The sequence below is a fragment of the Lycorma delicatula genome, chromosome 9, assembly GCF_047948215.1.
Source record: "Lycorma delicatula isolate Av1 chromosome 9, ASM4794821v1, whole genome shotgun sequence".
NCBI classification, from domain to species: domain Eukaryota; kingdom Metazoa; phylum Arthropoda; class Insecta; order Hemiptera; family Fulgoridae; genus Lycorma; species Lycorma delicatula.
The window spans coordinates 30312988-30335720 of NC_134463.1; the positions used below are offsets into that span (position 1 = coordinate 30312988).

Here is a 22733-nt window from a genome sequence, read left to right on the forward strand (position 1 = left end):
CCACACAGAACCCTTCTCTAGTTATATATTCGTTCAGCACCGGTAGAGCCCGTCAAACACCCTGGAGAAATCACTTGGTGGGATCGCTTTCAACTGCTCGATGCAAGCCTTTTGGATGGCCGGAATGTCGTCGAAAAAGCGGGCTTTCATCTTCAACTTAAATTTCGGGAACAGAAAATAGTCTGTTGGAGCCAAGTCGAGTGAGTAGGGCGGGTGGAATAAGACGGTGATTTAATTTGTGGCGTAACAAAGAGTTAAAACTGTTGCCGTGTGTGCCGGGGCATTGTCGTGCAAGAAAGTCCAACTACCCGGATCCCGGTACTCGGCTGACGAATTCGACGAATGACGACGCATCAGGCGTTTCATTACTTCATAATAGAATTTAGAATTCACGGTTTGAGCAGTTGGAACAAATTCATGATGAATCAGCCCCTTTCGAAAAGTGCAATCAACATCGTTTTCAATCTTGATTTTTGCTGCCTGACTTTCGCCGGTCTTTGTGCTTTAGGACTCAACCAAGCAGCGGACTGACGATTCGTTTTTGGATTACACATGAAGCACCAGCTTCCATTCCCAATCACAATTGTTTGCAAAACATTCGGGTCGCTATCGGCAGTTTCAACAAAGTCTTGAACGAAGAAAGACGCTGTTTTTGTTCTTCGGTCAAGAAGTGTGGAACGAAACGAGAGAATACCTTTCGGCGGTTCATTCTTTCTGTTTGAATTGTACGTACCGCGTCTTTACTGATGTTTATCTCTTCTGTATGGCCCGAAGGATAAGATGAGGTTGTTCGAGCAAGAGCGCGCGCACTTTCGCAACGTTTTCGTCGTGAACAGCTACTGACGGCGTCCCGCTTCGTTCGTCGTCATCCAACGACTCTACCGTTTTCAAACCGCTTCCAACCCGTGTATGTTGTAGTACGAGATGCGGCTTCATCACCGAATGCTTGCTTTATCGTAGAATAAGTTTCAACGAGAGATTTTTGAAATCGATCACAAAATTTTATTGCGCTTCTCTGTTCCGTGTCGCTAGCTCGCACAAGGTCACATGAACAACGTAAGCGGCCGAATATAAATCGATACTGGAGTGTCGAAACGTGATGAAATTTTGTTCACACACACACACACACACACACACACACACACACACACACACACACACACACACACACACACACACACACACACACACACACACACACACACACACACACACACACACACACACACACACACACAGACAGACTTTATTTTCCCATTAGGATGAAATAAATTATTCAGTATGAACCAGAAAATAAATTTTAAAATAAATAACAAACATAACGACATATCTAATAATAATAATAATAACAAATATAAACTATATGTCTTTATATTTGTTATATCTGGTCAGGCATGGCATTTTCACACATGCTACAAATCAATTCATCTCATCTTCTGAAGCAATACCTAACAGTGGTCCTGGAGGTAAAAAATAAAAAATATATATATAATTTATCTAAACCAAGTAATGTCATATAAAAAGAAAATTAATATAATCATACATTAAATATTAACAAACAATAAAATTGATTAAAAAAAAATCCAATTTTTCAATAAGTTAAGGATACTTTCCTTGAAGGAATGCGTGGAACCTAACATGACCAAATCAGTTTCCAGATTATTTCATACTTATAGGCACACGAGTGCCTGTTTGCTCTGAGTTGTGTCACTAATAGTCATAACAGTGACAAGATCAAGGCAAATATAAAAGTTACATGTATGAAAGGTACTATTGAGCAGTAGAAAAGTTAAATTGTATGGTTTAAACAATAATAGGGACTGTTTAGATTCTGAGTTACCTATAAATTATTGGAAGTTGTAAAAATAAATTATATATATATAGTAATAAATAAAATATATATACAGTAAAAGAGAGAGAGAGGGAGAGTCCCTTTTTTTAGATATAACATAGTATTAACCTTACAATATTGTATAATATTATAATACTAATAAACTTTGAAGAGTAATATTCAAACATAAATAAACAGATGTTTAAACTCGTTAAAACATTTAACTAAAAGAATATATTATTAAACAGAAATGCAAATTTATCATAGAGAAAATGAAAATCAATCAAATACATGCATTATTAAGCTTTACGGTTTCATCATTACATACTGTTTTTTATTATATCAGTCACACACACACATACACAATATTTATACATCATGCATATATGCATAAATCATTAAAATATTTATTTAATTATCCAATCATAGACACGTGCACTTGTACACTAAAGTCTCAAGCAAAACACATACACACACACACACACACACACACACACACACACACACACACACACACACACAAACTAGATTAAGAGGAATAAAGAGACAATTCCTGGAATTACACAACAGAAAAAACTCTATTCATTTGTAGGCTATAAGTTTTGTAGTTATCGTATAATTGGATGACAAAATTCAGTACCTCATTAAATAACAAACTTCTTTACTTACTTTAGTGGCATCACACTTTGAGAATGTAGATCACAATATAAATCTATTTTAACTCATTTTATTTTAAGACTGTGACACATGTTCATAAAAGTTGTCCAAAGCAGAATAACATAACAATATAGAAAATAAATAACATACACGCGCGCATGCGCGCATGAATATTTCTGAATATACTTAAATTCAAAGTTTTGTTAAATTTCATTAAATTTATTAGTTTTTAAAAACTAAATAATTTCATTTATAGAAAAAAAACAATTAAGTTACAGTTTTAACAAAAAAAAAAAACTGATCAATTTGTTTTCCTTTACATACATATTTTTCTACTATTTTCAAAGACAAAATATTTTGTAAGTTAGTGCAGATTCATTTGAAAAAAATAAAGCTTTCTTTTTAGAAGAAAAAAATTGCAGATGCAGAATTTTCTGTTACAGGCAATTGTAGAGATCTGTTAAGTTTCATGAAATCTCTTAGATGTTAATAAATTTTTAAAAAATTATTAAAGATTAACAGAAAAAAATAATTAAAAATTAAATGTGGGTGTGCCGAACTAATTTAGTGGCACTTCTGTACAAAACTATTTTTGTAAGTATACATTCAATCTGAAAATTCATCAATTTTCTGTTTCAGCTCCCTTTTGTACTGGAAAATGATTTCTTCTTTATTTTTGAAAATATTCATATATTGAACAAACTGTACTAGCAAGGGATATTTCATCTTTCAACCACTATGGCTGCATTGAACGCAGTATTTTATGTAACTTTTAAGATGTGCTACATTGAGAACTAAATAAACACACTTAATAAGCTTAAAAGAATTTATAATAAAAATTCATAACTTGTAGGTGACTAAGGACTATGGAAAATGTAATAAATTTTATAAAAAAAGAACATAAAATATGGCTACCAGCGTTTAAGTTATATAAAAAACAATTAAAAATTAATCAAATTTATGTGCGGCAATGGATGTAAATCACTCTCATCTGAGATACAAGTGGCACTAATTAGAGTTACTTTCTCTGAAAATAATGTTCCTCAGTATACAGCTAGTCCCTATAGAGAACAAAATATAAAGTGCGTTCAGAAAGTTGCTGTGCACAGGAATTATGAAATTATAATGATGAAACTGTCTTAATTATTACTTTGCATTCTTATTTCATTATTTTATAGAAACAGATATTACAATAACTCATATAGTTTATAAAAGTTGTTGAAAATAACCTCCTCTAACATCAATACAACACTGCACATGTTTCAATTAGTTTTCAAACACTTTAACCAGCTGATGTACTAGAATGTCTCGTACGAATGCCCTTATTGTGGTTCTTATTTCGTCAATTGTGACTGGTCTGTTGCAATACACTGATTGTTTCGCTGCCGCTCATAGAAAGAAATCTGGGGGAATCAAAACAGGCGATAGTGCAGCTTACATACCAATCAAAATTATTACTTCAACAAACATTTCTTAAAAAAGTCATTGATCTGTTAGCCATGTGCGCTATGTCGCTATCTTTTTAGAACCAACCGTGATTGATTTACACTTCTGTTAACTAACTAATGAAGTTTGTTTAAACAGCACAATAATAATCACTATTAACTGTATTTTCAAAAACGTTTGGACCCACAATGTGGGTTCTACTCACACCAACAATCCAGACTCCAATTTTTGCTTCATGTAATTCATGGAGGTTAATTGTCGACCACAGTCGTATATTTTATTAATCAATAAAATACACCCTAAATACCCTCTCAGTCAATAAAATAAAATACCTTCTCAGATGAAACCACACTTCACCTATATAAAAAACGTGATATCAATGAATCCTACTCATCGATAGTATACCGGGCAGCTAGGTATGGCTCTGCCGTTCCCAGCCACCCCACCTCAGCAACCGGGTCTTGGTCTTTTGTGCTTGCCTCTAACAGGGGTAACCCCGAGGAGAACCCCTGCCGGGTCTTGAATAGCTCAGGGGCTCGAGAGTCCCCGACTTTCATCGCTGCCGCCCACCCGTGTAACACGTTCCCAAGACTGTCTCTCACTCCCTCGCTTCCCTCTTTTATTTTTTTAGTATACCCGACACGAACGTTGCAATCGTGTGGAAATTCTCCTCACTTGCCAGCATGGTCTCTACTATGGACTCAATCACATGGTCAATCGCCCCCGTGTTCGTGACACCCTCGCCGCTGCATCTCCCACTTTGGGTACTGTAATACCACGTGCTCGGGTGTGTTAGAATGATCAAAATAAGGGCAGTTGTGATCCTCCCCTTCCTCCGGCTGTACAGGTAGCTCCTAAAGACTCCATGCCCTGTCAAGAACTGTATGAGCCAGAAGCTGGTCTCACCAAACCTCCTCCCGACCCAGACCTCAATCTGGCGTATTATCCGATGTGTCCACCTGCCCTTGGTGGACATATAAAATGTGACAATAAAAATGTTTAAAGAAGGGATTCAACCGGTGCCCGGTGCCCCACCACGTGACGATGACAAACGGATCGTCACTCTCTTCCCCGCTCCTTTGAGCGGTCACCAGATTACAATTGCACGAGTAGTTAAATTTTTGAAATGATTACTTTCACGTGATCTAGTCGCAGGGTGGATGAAAATTCATTATCACAGTGTAGTAATATTGAATCATCAGAAAAAAATGTGTGAAGAAAAGATTAAACCGGTGCCCGGTGCCCCTTTCACGTGACGATGACAAACGCATCGTCACTCTCACTCCCTCTCCTTTGAGCGGTCACCAGATTACAATGGCACGTGATGTTAAATTTCTGAAATAAGAATGGTTTACTTTTACGTCATGTGTTATATAAAAGGATATTTTTTAATAAGGATCTATTAATAGTAATAATTTAAAGTTATTTGACGTTACTGGTGTATTATTGTCACTCTTCCTAAGTCACACTCCTTTTTTTCTAGTGAGCTGTGTATAATTACTGAAAGTACATTACAACAAAAAAACCTTTATTATGTTTATGGTGAATCATCTTGTAAAAAATATATGTCTCCAAAGAAATTTCGGTTAAGATATGAATATTGTAGGGTGGGGGATTAATTTTTAATTTTATGGATTTTTTAATAGTTGATTTATTATCAAATGCTCTATAATATTCTTTATGATCTAGTCGCAGGGTGGACGATAAATTTCATCATCACAGAATAGTAAAATTATGTTATCGAAATAAAAATGTGTGAAGAATGGTTAGAACCGGTGCCCGGTGTTCCACCACGTGACGATGACATATGCATCGTCACTCTCACCCTTGCTCCTTTGAGCGGTCGACAGATTACAATTGCATGTGATGTTAAATTTCTGAAATGGGAATGGTTTACTTTGACGTGATAAATTAAATAACAGGATATTTTTTAATTACCATCTATAACGGTATTAATTTAAAGTTAATTCTTGCTATTGGTGTATTATTGTCACTCTTCCTAAGTCACACGCCTGTTTTTTCTGGTGAGCTGTGTATTATTACTGAAAGTACATTACAAGGAAATGGACCTAAATTATGTTTATGTTGAATCATCTTGTAAAAAATGTATATCTCCAGTTAAATTTCTCTTATGTAAATACTGAAAGTACATTACAAGGAGATGGAGTTAAATTTCGTAAAAAATGTTATATCTCCACGGTAGTTTTTGTTATTATATGAGTATTGTTGGGTTGGAGGATTAATTTTTAATTTTATGGACTTTTTGATAGTTGATTTATTATCTAATGGTTTATTGTATTCCTTTGGATCTAGTCGCAAGGTGGATGAAAACTTTCATAATCACAGACTGGCTCGATTGAGTTGAGAAATGGAAGTGTGTGAAGAATGGATTGAACAGGTTCCCGGTGCCTTATCACGTGACTATTAATAGTGCATCGTCACTCTCACCCCCACTCATTTGAGCGATCACCATATTAAAATTGTATGTGATGTTAAATTTCTGAAATGGGAATGGTTTACTTTTACGTGATAAGTTACAGAAAAAGATACTTTTTAACAAGGACTTATTATTGGCAATTAATTGAAGACATTTTTTGCTACTCGTGTATTATTATCAGGTTTCCTAAGTCACACGATTTTTTTTTCTAGTGCGCTGAGGAAAATTACTGAAATTACATTTCAAGCAAATTATCATTGTTATGTTTATGGTGATTCACCTTGTAAGCAATGTTATATCTCCATAGAAATTTCTGTTTTGATATGAGTATTGTGGGTTTGGAAGTTTAATTTTTAATTTTATTGATTGATTTGATAATTTATTTATAATCAAATGCTCGAACGTATTCCTTTGGACCTAGTCACAGGGTAGATGAAAAATGTCATCCACAGTCGGGTTTTTCCATTGTCTGTTTGGTAGTATATTGTTTTGTTGGGTGATGTCTTGGTGAGTGAAAAAGTTCATCCGCGGAGAGACCACATGTGTGTTATTTTGTGTTAGTCACTTCCACAAATCATCTTGTTTGTGTAGACTTCGGTTTTGTTGAGATGTGATGTTCTATTGAATATGAAAATATAATTATTCTTTTACTATTTGTAAAATAAACCAAGTGAAGTTCTGTTGAACTTATCTTCTAAAAATATACGTAAAAAAAATTGGTATCCACATATTCTTTCCCTTTTTTACCTGTCCCTATTCTAGTTTCATCCCTGTAGAGTTTTTCTGCCTGCAAAGTCTGATTTCTAGATGTATTACAAAATTAGAAAGGAATGGTAATTTGGAATCTATTTAATAATTTGGTAGAGTGGTGTAGTCTTTGGCTTTGGTTGAGATGTGATGTTCTGTTGAACCTGAAAATATAATTCTACTTTTACTACTTGTAAAATAAACCATTTTGCACTCACAGTTATCTGACTTATTAACCTTCCTTACATTTGATTCTAGAAGGAGCACCTGATGAGTCCGATGAATGTTGATGAGTGATGTCCCTTATTTCTGGTGAATATAATGCTGGCTTCTGGATAACCCAAAGTCTTCTTTTGACATGTTTCTTCTTTTATAAATGTCAGGAAAAGATTTTTGAAAGTATATGTTTGGAGTGTCGCTTTATATGGAAGTGAAACTTGGACAATCGGAGTATCTGAGAAGAAAAGATTAGAAGCTTTTGAAATGCGATGCTATAGGAGAATGTTAAAAATCAGATGGGTGGATAAAGTGACAAATGAAGAGGTATTGCGACAAATAGATGAAGAAAGAAGCGTTTGGAAAAATATAGTTAAAAGAAGAGACAGACTTATAGGCCACATACTAAGGCATCCTGGAATAGTCGCTTTAATATTGGAAGGATAGGTAGAAGGAAAAAATTGTGTAGGCAGGCCACGTTTGGAATATATAAAACAAATTGTTAGGGATGTAGGATGTAGAGGGTATATTGAAATGAAACGACTAGCACTAGATAGGGAATCTTGGAGAGCTGCATCAAACCAGTCAAATGACTGAAGACAAAAAGAAAAAAAAAACAAACAAATTAGTCACACTGAGTATAAAATAAAACAAGAATAATTATAATTTTATTCCCTCTGTTCGTTTTTCAGAACCGATTGACTTTTTTGAATAGGTTAAGATTGTTTTTATAGGTAAATTCATTGTCCGCGTTCGTTATTTAGAAGGTCTGTTACTGAGAAGTATTTCATCCATTAGTATCATTATAAAACTGCCGGGGAATCTAAAAGTGTTCAGTATTACAAAAAGTCCGTTACTGGGAAGTGTCCGTTAAGGGAAGTTCCATACTTTGAAATTACAATTAAAATTAACAATTAAAGTTACTGGTTATCAATTAAATGATAACCGTAATTAGAAACCCTCTTGTTGTTGAAAAAACAAGATTTGTGATCCCTTATACATTTTTCAAAAGATCTACCAGTCTGTCCAATATGAACTTTATCACAGGAACCACATTCAGGTTTGTAAACCTATTTTTTTTAATTTTATCCGTTTTACCTTAGTTTTTAATAAATTTATCTAGAGGGTTATCAAATTTATTGAAAGCAATTTTAACATCTCTGTTTTAAAAAAAAAAATTAAATTTTTTTCTGTCAATTTACCATGTAAGTAAGTGTGTGGAGATTCCTTTTGTTGAAGTGAATTATTTGATGAAGGAAAAACTTTGCTGATTGCATGTTTGTGTAATTTATTTTGAAGCAGTTAATCGATTAGAACTGTCTTGTAACTACTATTCCTCCCTATTTGTCTTATAACATTAGGTTTCTTCTAAATTATCATTGTACTATGAATGTGTAGTGATGTATTATAAATGATAACAGCAGTACGTGGGATTTGTGTGTATGATAAAATCCAGTTTATTTTTTATTTTAGTATTATTCAAATCTGAAAAGAAGGATATCAGTCGATACATCCTCTGTGTTGAGCACATCGTCAATACTCAAGTACTATTTCTAGTTTCCAAACGGTCCAAAACGTTCTTGTAATTTACTCCTCATCATCTTTTAGCTCGAAGCACCGTCCGAGAAAAGAGCACAGTCTGTCTGAGTGAATCTTGGATGCATGGAAATTCACTACATGAAATGTTCATCAAGTATTTGTAAGTCACCTCCATTTTAAACTCGATGGACGGCACTGAATACTAGTGCCATCTACTAGTACCGTATACTAGTACTATAGTGCCATATACTTAGTGCCGTATACTAGTACTATAGTGTTACTATATGGCAAGTATCATTTGAGAGCGAGGACAGTAACAGAAATAATGAGGAAGTATCGACTGATGAGTGGGGCTAGATGTTATAAAAGCAAAATGGAGTCAGATATTGTTTTCATAAAGTAAGTTTTAAATATTGTATTGTTTATTAATAAATTTTTAAAGTGGCCTGTGGGCCTAATATCTGGAATATAAACTGCACCCAATTTTTTTTCAGAAATTTTGATTTAAAAAACTGTAGCCCATACACCTGCAAATACGGTATTATTTTTTATGAAATAAGTTTTTCATAGTTACGAATAAGGAAGTATTATTATGTATTGACCTGCTAAACATTATTTATTGAAAATTACATCACATAATTTTTTTTCAAGCCCCAATGAATTTTTAAGATCCCTGTTTTGTTTATTTTTTCAAGCATTTTATGCTTGCAAATTATCTTTCAGACAAAAAAAGCCTAATTTCTGGCAATTGTGTAACAGTTATTGTCTATTTAGTAAACGATTGTTTTCAATAAAGTATTAGGTAATGAACAGTTTGATAACCAACAATGAAAAAATGAGAATTGTTTTGTCAAGTATTTTATAATTTTTTGTATACATTTACGTGTGTTAAATTAATATCTACAAAGGGTATCTCATACAGGTTCTTTTGGTTGTTGTCAGATCGCATTATTTACTTGTATGTAAATCTCCAGTTGGATTTTTGGATTTTTTTTTTATTAGGATGAAAGAGAGTCCAGGAAAGGATAGCAAGTTGTTTGAGTAAGTTAACGTTAACGTGAATGAGAAAAAATATAACTATAACTTTTCAAAATCTTTTAATCATAATTATAATTTACAAAAACATCTTAATAAGCATACTAGAGGTAATAAATATATATGTACTTTTTGTCAGAAAACTTTTAAATTTTAACTTTTAAATTAGGTAGATATTTAAAAGAACACATACATATGTATACTAAAGAGAAAAAGTATGATTGTAACTATTGTCAATAATAATGCTATTCATACCAAAGAAAAAACTTATGTTTGTAACTTTTGTCAAAAGGTTTTCAGTCAAAGTTCAGCAACTTTAAAGAAACATGTTAATATTCACACCAAAGAAAACAGTTATGTTTGTGATATTTGTCAAAAGTCTTTAAGTTGTAGTAGTTATAAAAGCTTTTATACTGAAATAAATGTTACATTTATATACATTAAAGTTTTTGCTCTTTTATTTATTTGTTGAATTATTAATCTTTTTGTCATATTTAAAAAAAAAAATTACAAATTATTACTAATTCTGCAGGTATCAATGTCGGAAGGCAAATCTAAGTAGCAACTCAAGCCCAAGCAGGTTAAGGCTGTTGAAGTTGCTGAGGTAATGACTGACGACTTGTCAGCCTCCTCTGGTGATGAAGAAATCAGGCAGAAATCTCCACCCAGGTAAAGAAAGATGTGCTTGATTTTCTGATATCAAAAGGTAAGCCTGATAGCTCCGCCTTTGATGAGGGTTTTAAGTGAGCAGTTTGAGCAGCTGTTGGCCTTTCTGGAGAATCCCAGAGGTGTCTCAGCTAGTTTAAGGTCAAAATTGACCCCAAAATTGAAAGAATTCAAAGTTTTTGTCTGCATTAGCAGAAGGATACGAAGCATTAGCTTCTAAGCCAGTCCAGGTAAAGGAAGCAGTGGTTAAGAAGAAACTGTTCATTTTCCGGTTATTGAGCCTATTAAAGCCCCGCAGAAATGTTATGGAGATATTATCAAGAACAAGCAAGAGGCCAGTTTGCTCAAAATCAACCAGAAGTCCTGTTTGTTAATATGAAAGAAGGACACATCAAAATTAGTAAAGAGATGAAGGATGAATTTCAAGTCATCCTTTCATCAAAGAAGTTGAACCTGGTAATTCAAAACATAAAAGAAACTAAGAAGGGGCTGGTTGTGGTGGCTGATAACTAGGAGACAGTCAAAATTATATCAGGTTCATTAAAACTCAAGAAAAGCGAAATGACAGCCGATCCAAAAAAACTGAGAATGATAGTTTACGGTATGAATCAGTGTCTAGCTGAGGATGAGGTGATGTCTCTCATCACAGGGTTGTTTGAAGCGGGTCCTTCATTGTTGAAGACCTTCCTCGCTGAAGGGAGGCTGTTCATCGATTTTGCTTCTTTCAGAGTCAAGGAGTACATTGATGTTAAGCAGTGTTTTAAGTGTAAGGGATATGTTCACAGAGCTAAGTTCTGTGATCTGCTCATTTTCTGTGCCTACTGCTGTGAGGAGGGACATAAGCGCGAGGACTATCCCAAAAAGGGGCTGATCTTCCGTAATGTATAAATTGTAAAAAATTGAAGAAAGATCATAAGAGCCCTCTGTTGATAGCAAGGAATGTGGATCATATTTGAGAGCTATCGAGATGTATTTTGATTCTCTTGACAGTCTGTAGTGGCCTTCTTCTTTATTTCAATTATAGAGACATGGGTGTACCAAAAATGAAATGCATGTAATGGAAAGCTACTTTGAGCATCGAGAAGTTCTACTTTGTGATGGTGGCCAGAAGTAGAGAAGACACTGTTTAAGGGTTGTCCCCAAGGTAGTGTTCTGGGCCCCTTATTGTGGGTTGTGGAGTTTGATTTTTTGATGCGACTGAGGTTACCCGGCAGCTGTCGCATTGTTGCTTATGACGATGATGGGCTTCACTGGTCTAAGAATGTTTGCAGAATGAGGTTGAACTCTGTGTCTCTCGGGCATCCAGAATACTTGAGCTATGGGGCCGTCAACATAAGATGGCATTCAGCACTGATAAAACCAAGATGATACTGATGAAGGGCCGTTTGGCAACAATGTGGCGAGTATGGGGTTGAAAACTCAATATTGAAACCTGGCTAAGCGTAGGACAAGTTATTGTCCTACCTCCTTGACCAGTAATGTGTTCTTTATTTGCAGATGATTTTTTTATTTACGTAGCTTGTGGAATGTTAGCTACAGTCTGTTACAAAACACAATAACCCGTTTAGAATCATGGTGTACATCTAGTGGATTAACGTTTACACTGGAAAAAACAAAGAGCATTTGCTTTTCCAGGTTGAGGGAACATGTTGACCCTTGACTGTATTTATGTTGTGAACCAGGTTGGCAGTTGAAGCATGCATGCGAATTAGATTTCTAGGTATATCGTTTGACTAACGATTAACATGGATAACACATTTGAAGGAGCTAAAGGTAAAATGTCTAAAAATGTTAGACATACTGAGAGCTGTCTAATACCCATTGGGGAGTTGATCATTATATATGTTGTGCTTCTACCAAGCTCTCATCATTACAATTAATGATGAGGCTTTACATTAAATGTTTTTTCTGATGTAATGAATGCAAGACTAAAGATGATTTTACATACAAAACAAAGGTTTAAACATAATAAACATTTCTTGGAATAACTACTATTCCAGAAATACATACCAGTAATAATGAATTCAAATGCTAAATACAATACTCTAACCTATATATACTAGCATATCTCGTCGCAGCTCATTTTGCTCATGAATATTTAATCAGAATTTTAACATGAATACAAAGACTAATTTCTCAATGCCAATGGGTAATTATTCAAAAATACAAAGATATCTTAAAAAGAAATGAACACAAATAGTATGAAATGTGCACAAGTTGAAAAAAGTATTCTAGGAAAATGCATACATAAATATGTACAGTGAATGGTAGATGTATTTTTTGTCAGCATATGCATATGTACATGCAAATGAATAAGCGTATAATTGTATTAGTGCTGTTTGAGTTTAGGGCAAATTCTGGGAAAATTTTATTACTTCCTTGTAAGTTACATTACTAGTCTTTCTGAATAGACAACTACTGGATGAGCTCACCCTAGAGCATGATACATTAAATTGCCCATGAGAGAAATAGTCTTCCCTTAGAAGACTGCCACTTTTAAGGGTTGTCGTTGAGACTTACTGATTTTCACAGCAAAAAACCTTAAGAGAAAATTGCATCCCTTTTGATTTCGAAAGGGCATAGATACATACAAACAAATGAATAAGCATTAAGTCACACAGTTGCTTGTATGATAACATTCATTAAGAATATTCATAACATAAGAAATGAATATTTAATCGTTCTTTTCTTATATTTAACATTCTTTCATCTATTTCAATTAAAAATGAACAGGATATCATATCAGTTTGCAAGGTATGTTAGAGAATTCACACATAAAACAGAGGCGTTCATGAATTTTTTTCTTTTTTTGGTAAAATATTAATTTTTGAAAAATTAATATATTTCTTTTTATACAAGTATCATCGTTCGAAACAAAATATCATTAATGATATTAAAAAACATTTACTACTGGTATCACAGCTAACATACCAAAAATGTACTTAAAACTTATGTCTATTTTATTTAAAAAGAAACCTAGTGAAAAAGGCCTTGGCCTTTTTCACTAGGTTAAAATTGGTAGTTTTTTCAGATGGACCATCAACCATCATAGGATTTATTTGTAGACTTGAAATTTTAGTCTTACAAGTACTGGTTACATAACAGATTGCTCTAGCAAAGCGCACGCATACTGGAGCTAGAGCTAAATACAACTAGGTTCACCCAGATGCCTAGAGGACATCATTCGAGTCTCACTATGTAGAGCCACTCACCCATTGGCATGATAGTTTCCACCTCAGGTTACAGTTGCGTTTTGTAAGATGTCGCAACACCATCAAATGCAAATGTAAGAAACAGTGTAGGACGTTGTTGTGTAGTTGTGTAGTGTTCTGCAGCTCTGAGAGTAGTCGGAAGAAGGACTGGAAAGGCTAGGGCCGTGGGGAAACCAACCCCCAAAGTCTTAAAGAGTATATTAATGTCATGGCACTTCAAATATAAGTTTAACAAAAATTACAAGAACTGTAACTTCATAAAAAAAATATTTATGAAGATAAAATAAAAAAGAAAACATGAAATATATTTCCTAGCTCATTATACAAAATCATATGATTAATGGTGTAATCATATTTTGTTAGTGTAACAGATTAATAATTATAACAGGTTAGAAAATATTTATTATTTTAAATTTGCATTATTTTTTTGTGTATCAAAGGGAAAACTGATAAACCATGGAAACAAATTTTGAGTGAGAAAAAAAAATTAAATTAAATTAAAAATATTAATTTTGTTTTGCAGTACGGTATATAAAAAAATTATAATTGGCTCAAAAAAAAATTTCTTAATAGTCTAGCATATGCACTAACTGCCCAAGCTACAAATTTTGTTTGTATTAATAAACAACTCTAATTTGTAGTATGTGAATGGATATAAATATGTTAATAAGGAAGACAAATAGTGCACAGTATGAGCTGCACAAATGTATCATTACATGAGTCAAAGTGCATTAAAATGGATTTTAAAATATTAATTTTGTTTACATTAATAAATAACTTTAATTTTTGGTGTGTGACCATGTATAAATGTGTTAAGAAAAATAAACAAATGTGCAAAGTAATCTTCAAAAGAAGACTTCGGGTTATCCAGAAGCCAGCATTATATTCACCAGAAATAAGGGACATCACTCATCATCAACATTCATCAAAATGTTCATTTAAAATTGCTTTCAATAAATTTGATAACCCTCTAGATAAATTTATTAAAAACTAAGGTAAAACGGATAAAATTAAAAAAAATAGGTTTACAAACCTGAATGTGGTTCCTGTGATAAAGTTCATATTGGACAGACTGGTAGATCTTTTGAAAAATGTATAAGGGATCACAAATCTTGTTTTTTCAACAACAAGAGGGTTTCTAATTACGGTTATCATTTAATTGATAACCAGTAACTTTAATTGTTAATTTTAATTGTAATTTCAAAGTATGGAACTTCCCTTAACGGACACTTCCCAGTAACGGACTTTTTGTAATACTGAACACTTATAGATTCCCCGGCAGTTTTATAATGATACTAATGGATGAAATACTTCTCAGTAACAGACCTTCTAAATAACGAACGCGGACAATGAATTTACCTATAAAAACAATCTTAACCTATTCAAAAAAGTCAATCGGTTCTGAAAAACGAACAGAGGGAATAAAATTATAATTATTCTTGTTTTATTTTATACTCAGTGTGACTAATTTGTTTGTTTTTTTTTTCTTTTTGTCTTCAGTCATTTGACTGGTTTGATGCAGCTCTCCAAGATTCCCTATCTAGTGCTAGTCGTTTCATTTCAATATACCCTCTACATCCTACATCCCTAACAATTTGTTTTACATATTCCAAACGTGGCCTGCCTACACAATTTTTTCCTTCTACCTGTCCTTCCAATATTAAAGCGACTATTCCAGGATGCCTTAGTATGTGGCCTATAAGTCTGTCTCTTCTTTTAACTATATTTTTCCAAACGCTTCTTTCTTCATCTATTTGTCGCAATACCTCTTCATTTGTCACTTTATCCACCCATCTGATTTTTAACATTCTCCTATAGCACCGCATTTCAAAAGCTTCTAATCTGTTCTTCTCAGATACTCCGATTGTCCAAGTTTCACTTCCATATAAAGCGACACTCCAAACATATACTTTCAAAAATCTTTTCCTGACATTTATAAAAGAAGAAACATGTCAAAAGAAGACTTTGGGTTATCCAGAAGCCAGCATTATATTCACCAGAAATAAGGGACATCACTCATCAACATTCATCGGACTCATCAGGTGCTCCTTCTAGAATCAAATGTAAGGAAAGTTAATAGTCAGATAATTGTGAGTGCAAAATGGTTTATTTTACAAGTAGTAAAAGTAGAATTATATTTTCAGGTTCAACAGAACATCACATCTCAACCAAAGCCAAAGACTACACCACTCTACCAAATTATTAAATAGATTCCAAATTACCATTCCTTTCTAATTTTGTAATACATCTAGAAATCAGACTTTGTAGGCAGAAAACTCTACAGGGATGAAACTAGAATAGGGACAGGTAAAAAAGGGAAAGAATATTACGTGGATACCAACTTTTTTTACGTATATTTTTAGAAGATAAGTTCAACAGAACTTCACTTGGTTTATTTTACAAACAGTAAAAGAATAATTATATTTTCATATTCAATAGAACATCACATCTCAACAAAACCGAAGTCTATATCGCTCTCCAAAATTATGAAATAGATCCTAGATTACCATTCTTTTTTAATATTGGAAAACATCTAGAAAAACAGACTTTTGTAGGCAGAAAAACTCCAAACGGATTAAACTTGAATAGCGGCAGGTAACAAAGGAACAGAATGGGGAGATATCAATTTTTTTCTTAACTCTTATTACAATAGTTATAGAATAGACAAATAGAACAGGACAGACAGTGTAGGCAAATGTTGTGGAATTATTTATCCAAAGTTACTAAGAACAACTTGAAAAAAAAGAAGTCATTGATATACACAGTTGATTCACACCAAAAATTTAACTTGGGCCCACCAAAGTAGCTAGTATTGCATAAAAAACAGTTGCTTAATTAAAATCCTGAAATGTAAAAAAAATAAAATTTCAACTATAAAATATTTAACTTCTTGCATTATAATTTAAGAAGTGACCAATTTCAATGAAAGCTTTATAAACTTATAATAATACTCCAGTAACAATAAATGACTATAAATTGATTACCAATAATAAATCCTTATTATAAAGTATCTTTTTATATAAAGTAACATATAAAAGTAAACCATTCTTATTTCAGAATTATAACATCACATGCAAATGTAATCTGATGACCACTGAAGGCAGCAAGGGTGAGAAAAGCGATGCACCAAAGTGTCATCGTCAAGTGGTGGGCACCTCTTAAATCCCTTCTCCTCACATTTCCATTTCTCATAACCCAATCAACCTAATCTGTGATGATTAACCATAAATTCAATACTTAATCATTCTAAATTGGCCGATAATTATTCTTAATCTAATCGCTTATAGAATATTTGTTCCGTATTCATCACAGATAAACTACTTAACATTCTCATTACTTACCACACTGCTCCTGTAGAGTGAGTAGTATTTACTATTTGTATATTTGTCATTACCATGGTTCGTGGTATCAACTTCAATCATTAAATGATGACAGTATACGCTATCGAAGGAGAAGATACACAGAAATATAATAATATGCTTTTGCCCAGATCTCGATCCCAACTGCAGACACCAATAATATGATTCCCTGAAAGAAATGAAAATGCACATCTGTAGTAAAAATGCTGAAAGAAAATTACTGAGGTTAAAATTGTTTATATTTTAATATCAGTATGAGTATATGAATAAGCGAGTAAGAGGGATGCACAACCTAATCTGCCCTTCCTTGTAAAATTATTCTCTATTCTAAACGTTTAATGCTCCACTGTACATATGATGATAGAAAAATTTGTATTCATATTCAGTATGATTGTAGGCTATATTCAACTGCCTGCAATGATCAATATAACATTACGTAATGCAACACAGTTACATTCTGCTGCAAATATTTTACCTCTTCTATTTGTAAATATAATCATGTGAAACATTGTTTCATATCCAGTAAGATTGTAGGCTAACTGGCAACTGTCTGGAATGATTAACTTTAAATTAAGGAATATAGCGGTAAGTTGCATACTGTTAGAAGCATAAAAGGTCTGTTTATAAATATGATAAACATGAGACATTCAGTGTCATACACAATATGATTGTGGGCTAAATTTTTACTGCCTACAATGAGTAATATTATATTATAAACTGTAGTATACAGTTGCATCTTGCTACACAAATTTTAACACTTTAATTTGTAAATATAATGAAATGACATATAAATATACTAGAATATATATACACACACACAAACACACACACACATACATATACATATATATATATATATATATATATATATATATTAATATCTCCTTTAGTATAATCGGTGTTAATTAAAGAAATTTTACAATAATTTTTCAATTTGTTTTAACTTTCTTCATCCCCTTTTAAGATCAAATTTAAAAAATTGGTTTATTCACATGAAGATTACAGTCACCAAAAATTAGGTTGATATCTTCATTTGTTACCCAGAAATTAAATAGAAAAAATAGGGTTTTAAAAAAATTCAAACATTTATTTTTAATCCTTGAAACTCGGAATATCAAAAAAATCTAGAAATTGGTTTTTAAATATTCACATGAAGATTACACGCACAAAAAAATCATGCTGATATCTTAATTTGTTACCGAGAGATTAAAAAAATAGTTTCATTGTTACATCACTCTACTCCTTTTAGACTCAGAAGTTCAAAATCGTTTTTTATTATTTTTTTTCCTTATTTTGTTCATAAAAATGCTACTAACTAAAATATTCACCACATTACACAAGCATTTATTCAAGTTCGTATTCTTTCATTATCATAGACCGGCTTCAATACGATATAGAATATACACGCTTATAATAATAAACAAATTGCTAATAATTTGTTTTTTTTTACTGAATACACGAGGAAAATTTATGAAATATCAACAATGATATTGGATATGGATTGTACCGCCTCGCTAAATATTAATTTATTTTAATGAATAAACATTCATTTGTATCATCATTACACAATTTTCAATAATAAATTTACAATTCTGCAATAAAATTTTTACTGTTTAAGCACTGAAATTTGGGTAGTTTTTAATATCAACTGCTTCCTTTGTCTGTACATTCTTTCCTTTGTATTCGTGCGCGCGTGTGTGTGTATTTATCGGTTACACGCTCTTTTTTTAATACCTTAACGATACTATTCTCGTGATATGGATTAGCCAAATATATGTGATGTGGATTAAAAAACGTGAATATTCTTCGGCTGAACTACTCTGTACAAACTTCTCCAGTACGATAATAATCAATATAAATCCATTTATTACAGTAGACCGAGAAAACTTTACACCGGCCAATCCTCTAAGAACCCCTCCACATATTCAACCGGAATGATACTTTCTATTTGCATACGCTATCCTTTGATCTATTCCAAGAAAGTTAGGAGGAGTAGTGGCACTAATTATATCGATCGTAATCATTATATCAATACCGTTATCGATTAAAAAAAACTTCCAAACAAGATCATTTTACCCGATCAATAAAATAATATTCTGAACGCTAATACGTTTAAATCACCGACATGAATTAAAGCTCGGCCAGTTGAAGAACCGTATATTTTAACTGGACAAATCTTGACGACAGTTTACTTCTCGTTTTTCGTTATAAACCCGCTTACAATTAAATTTTTAGTTAAAATATAAGTTAATAAGCTTTAAGCAACATAACTTGAAATTATATAAAAGTATAATATACTATTAACTTATATAAATACATTAAAATAATGAAAAACAAAAACACCCTAAAAAAAATAAAAAATAAAATATAATTCAAAGCAACAGATAAATAACTCCTTCAACATAAATATATTAGCTTATCGTAACGATAACGAGGAAAACAACCGCGAACTCAAACAAAAAATAAATAACAAAGATAACCTTAAAAAAATAATTTATACAATCACCACCTAAAAAATTAAACAAGATAAATATCTTATAAACATTATATTTCTATACTCGGGCAAAAAAATAAAGAAAATCTAAAAGACCTATACTCAACATTAAATCCAGAAACTAACTCTGACTCACCTTCATAAAAATCAAATGGAGAACGATTAGTCTCAGCTAAAATACAAGAAAGAAAAATTATAAAGGTAAAGAAAAAAAACTCTTTTATATAATGGGTTTTCCTATCCCTGCTATCTCTCACTTACACAAAAAGCAACAGAACTTAGTGTATCCAAGTTAAAAGTGCTATTGCTTTCAGAACTTCATAAATATTTCTCATACCGAATCCTGCTCAATAGAAGTTACGTATTTTCATAAGACTCCTTTATGTGAGCAGCATATGTTAATGGTGTTGATAGGTATTTATTTTCAATGTGAAGTAGAACAGCTTTCAAACTAAGCTTTGACGAGTCAATAAAAAGCTGCCGTTCATCAGGATGGTGCATATCTCCAAAAGCTTCCAGTAAACAGTCCACATCATTACATACAGTGTATTAAGTCTACATACTGAGAGAAGAAATGTTCAAATTCTGACTGTCTGTCATGGAAAGCAGTTATTTTAGTGTTTGGTTTAAAAGATGCCATCAATTCAGTCTTGATGCCAATATTTCTGCTCGATTCTTTAAATTAAGATCACGAACCAGATCATTTAATTCTAATCGATTAATTAAATGGGATTCAGTAAATCTATTTTCTAAAAAGTCTGGATCTCTTTCTTCATCACCTGATAAGTCAGCACAAGTTCGGCATTTTCATCTTCATCTAAGTTTCACGTTTCTGGTGGTACTGGAATTAGAAGCTCTTTGCTATATGGCACTGGCCGCATGGCAGAGGGAATATCAGGGTATTTAACATTACATCTAGTTTTAGCTGCTATTCCAGATATCTTTATTACACAAAAATAACAGCGTGTGGTGATCCTTCGGTTCTCTCCAAACCGAAGGATTGAAAATGGCATGACAAGATCCATTTAGCCAACCGGTCAACAATGTTACCCAAGAAGCACAGCAATATGAGGAGCCCAAGATTTATCCTGATCGACTAATTTACATTCAAAGTACAGTTCATACGACTTTTTTATCGGTGAAGTTATATTTCTTTTCTGAGACTTCAACGTTACCTCACCACAGAGTAGCAGAAATTGTTTGGATGATTAATGCAACTACAAGGCATTATTAATATATTATAATAAATAATATCGTTTAAAAATTAACACTTTATAAATACACTAATTTAATAAACATACACTCACTTTGCTGAACAGAATATACCTGCAAATTCAAAAGCCAGCTACATAGCTGCATGTTACACACACAAGAACCTGCACTTGAATGAGAATTAAAAATATTTTTCTAGTCTGTTTGACAATTTGTAAGTAAATATAATAACTAATGAGCAGATAATATGTTTATTGTAAGATGAAAATAGGAAAATCAGTCACATTCTTGTTCATTTTATTTAGAGTGTAAATAATAAACATGATAACTAATGTCCAATAAATCAATGTGACAACAATTAAGGTACTGCAATAAATAAACAAAAGCTATTTAGTTGACAAATATTATAATAAAATGCATTCACAAAATGCTATGCTTTGGAGTTCAAGCATGATATTACCTGAAAATAAGATTGGTAATTACAAAAACATTAAGCCCGATAGAAAAATTCTGATTTCATATATAAGAATCAGTTATTCACTCTCATCTAACAAAATCATTGTTGATCAGTGTAATCTAATATGCAACAATTTATTACTTGTCACTGTTTGTGTGTGAGTATTGACACTTCAGGTTTAGGTGAGGGGTGTTAACGAGAGATTTGCCCTGAGTGAGGCAGAACTACCATAACCACTACCTAATTTAATGATTGCTGATCTAATTAAATGCCGATCTCTGTGATGGAGTGGTAGCATCTTGGTTTTTCATCCGGAGGTCCCGGGTTTGAATCCCAGTTAGGCATGGCATTATTCATATGCTAGAATATTCCATTTCCATGTCCCACGCATAAAAAAAATGAATTAATTAGTCACTCATGAGTGTTTTTGTTATGATTGTTCAACAGTGGGATAATAGAAATATTATATTATTTAATTACAATTAGTAAATTGATTAATTCTATATAAATTCAGCAGTTGCAAAAGATAAAAATTTTAAGCAATCGTGTAACTGAAAAGTGGAGGAAATCAAAGAAAATAATCTTCTTGTAGATGATGAGATATTCATTAAGTTACCATGATTGTAAGTAATTATAGTTTATTAATTATGTATATTTATGTAAAATGCAGCAGATTGAAGTAATATTTTGGTAATGATGATCTATAATGTATTGTATAACGAAAATCCAATCAAAATCCTAAAAGTTTTGGCCGTTTCATGAGTTGTGATTTTTCAAAACAGCTTTATCCCCAATTTTTCCTTTTTTAACCCCAAAACACAATTATAACTTTAGATAAATTGTTTATATAAAGAATCATCGACGTCACTTTGGTGACGAGCATCTTGCTGCGAAGTACAAGTAGTTGGGCTGTCTGGCCTGAGGCCAGTGTGAGCGATCGTACGCTTATAACCTATGAGATCGTTTACAGAGGCTGTCTAAGAGTTCCAGATTCGGGTCGCTATAACCTAAGGGGCCTGGATCAGCATAGGCTGTGGCGCGAGTGCCTTGCAGGGGTTGAAATGGTGCATGGAGCACAGTAGGAGGTGGAATTGAAGGCTGAGCAATTCGGCCGGGCCATCAAGACCGGCTGCGATAGGATCCTTTGGCAGCCTCGACCAATGGACGGACCCTTAAGCGGTGGCCAGTCCGCTGATCAGACAGTGCCTGGAGCCTGGAGCAGGTGGAACCTGCGTCTAACAGACGGCATGTTATTAATAATAATAATAATAATGAATTTATTTCCAATATCTTCAGATATTTTACAATCGTTCATTATGATCATTTATTATAAATATTATGTAGCCTATTTAATCATTTACTCAAAAAGTTATTTTCACTATAGAAAGGATTGTTTGGTCATCTATAAATATTTTAATTAAAAAC

The 22733-nt window shown here is 32.8% G+C and overlaps 1 protein-coding gene and 1 long non-coding RNA gene across 3 annotated transcripts in view; one reads left to right on the top strand and one right to left on the bottom strand.

Annotated features, from left to right (window-relative positions):
• Positions 1 to 3721, top strand: part of LOC142330611 (uncharacterized) — a 39549-nt gene extending 35828 nt beyond the window's left edge. Inside the window, exon 3 of the long non-coding RNA XR_012757820.1 lies at positions 3128 to 3721. This is a non-coding gene — a long non-coding RNA (uncharacterized LOC142330611). The remainder of the gene's footprint in view (positions 1 to 3127) is intronic.
• The window catches only part of Adsl (adenylosuccinate lyase), a 370898-nt gene that overhangs the window by 338504 nt on the left and 9661 nt on the right, over positions 1 to 22733 (bottom strand). For both annotated transcript variants that reach the window (XM_075376011.1, XM_075376013.1), the window contains one exon: positions 17128 to 17314. In XM_075376011.1, the coding sequence (XP_075232126.1) occupies positions 17128 to 17314 (187 nt within the window). The remainder of the gene's footprint in view (positions 1 to 17127; positions 17315 to 22733) is intronic.